The sequence below is a fragment of the Amphimedon queenslandica genome, unplaced genomic scaffold (assembly GCF_000090795.2).
Source record: "Amphimedon queenslandica unplaced genomic scaffold, v1.1 AMPQUscaffold_12514, whole genome shotgun sequence".
Taxonomy (NCBI): Eukaryota; Metazoa; Porifera; class Demospongiae; order Haplosclerida; family Niphatidae; genus Amphimedon; species Amphimedon queenslandica.
The window spans coordinates 21131-22939 of record NW_003547249.1 but is presented as its reverse complement, the minus strand read 5'-3'; the positions used below and the strand labels follow the sequence as shown (position 1 = coordinate 22939).

General features: G+C 45.2%; 1 protein-coding gene across 1 annotated transcript; it reads left to right on the top strand.

Moving 5' to 3' along the window:
• Nucleotides 1-831: 831 nt before the first annotated feature.
• Nucleotides 832-1778, top strand: LOC105314796 (uncharacterized protein DDB_G0271670-like). Its single transcript, XM_011409168.1, has 2 exons — nt 832-1096; nt 1654-1778. The coding sequence occupies exons 1-2, from the start codon at nt 832-834 to the stop codon at nt 1776-1778; spliced, it is 390 nt and encodes a 129-aa protein (XP_011407470.1).
• The last annotated feature ends 31 nt before the right edge of the window (nt 1779-1809 follow it).

The following is a 1809-nucleotide window of genomic DNA, read 5'->3' as shown; positions in this document are numbered from 1 at the left end:
CTGGAACTCTCTGCCCTCTTCTATCAAACTCTCCTCCTCTCTCTCCTATATAAAACTGTATGTTCATTGTGACTTGTAATTAATAACTCCATTAAATATTTTATTGCTTTATTGATGTTATCTATTAGCAATTGTGCTATTATTCTTGTTGTAAAAAAAAAAAAAGGTACCAGAGTGCTTCCCAACAGTGATACAGTGCTATCAGATAGCCATGACCATTGGTGTCAGCAGTGCTACGGCAGAAAGAAGCTTCTCTTCCCTTAGAAAGGTTAAAACCTATTTGCGCTCTACAATGACACAAGATCGTCTGTCCAATCTAGCACTTCTGTATAGAGTCTATAGAAAGATCTTTGTCATCTAAACTGTGGGATAAGCTTGACGAATTGGTAATCAAGTTTGCTGAAACACACAAAAACAGTACTGAGAATTGTCTTGCTGTAACCATAGCTGTCCTTCATTACAATTAAGTTAATAACAGTTAGTTAATTATTATAAACAGTTAACTAACAATTATACCACACCCCTTATGAATAATTAATGAGCCCAGGTAGTTGCAGGTAGGTAGGCGGATCTAGGATTCTGCAACGTTGCAGAATCCTATTGGAGTTTAAGCCGAGGGGTTAGACGAAGTTAATTCCCCCGGGGTTACGCGGGCATATCTGTTGCGCATGCTCAGGCGAGCCTATATAACCATAGTTACTCATTTCAAATGCATTCAGTCGTCGTCCTCTCTCGCAGCAGCCACTAGTGCTCTTTTTCTCTCTATCCCGGCTCTATCTCCTATTCTCTTATTTTTATCAGTTTTTTTTCAAAACTAACCTCAGGTTCAGGATGGCGACGCGCGGAAGCTCTGGATCCAGTAGCTCCAGCTCTTCTGGAGCTGGTGGTAGCTCTTCTTCAAGCACTTCATTGACCTCAACTACGTCCACAACATCGACGAGCACTCCTCCTGGCGGTCCGGCCACTTTATCAATAGAGGCCTTGATGGAGGCTATACAGTCCACTGTGCGGGATCAGGTGGATACCGCCCTTGCCAGGGTCCTGCCCGGACCTTCATCGACTACTCCACCACCTCCAGTCTCAGAAGCGGCATCAGGTAAAACTATTATTGTTTGCTTTATGTATGGTTTACCTTGCCAACCCCTGCTAGTCTGGCATGCATTTGGGAAGGAGTTGGCCTAACGGCATGCTTCTTCTATGGTTTTTTTTTGTTTTGTTTGAATTTACAATTTTGGGCGGGCTCCGCAGCAGCTGTCATTCCGCCCCCTTTTTGTCGGTCTTCTTGCACGTTCCGCTCACATGCAATTTCTATTTTTAGCTACAATGAGCCACGCCTGGCTCTAGCTAGATTGCAGAGCGGAGCTTAGAGATTGCCTTCTTTCCTCTGTCTTCGACCCTAAGCTAGCTGGCTATGGGGCCTCAAAGTTCAGGCAGCCCTCACTTTAGCTCGCAAGCTAAAGCTATAAATTATTAGAAAATCTTTTCTCTGTCTTGGACCCCAAGCCAGCTAGCTGCTGGGTCTCAAAGCTCAGACTATTCTAGCTTTAGCTCGCAAGCTAAATCTCTAAATTAGAACAACACCTCTGACTCTCAGTCGAGGCTATTGCTTTATAACACCTTACGTATTAATTACATTTTGTTTATTGCCCGCAGGCTCCTCCCACAGTCTCAGGTCCAGTAGCTCGGGCGGCAGCCTAGCTGACGTACCTCTGGTCTCCCTACCGGAAGACTCCTCCAGCTCTACAGGGACCGCAGCGTCCTCCTCCCCCGAAGCATGATAATTTCACACTCATTCCCCCCTATCTCTGG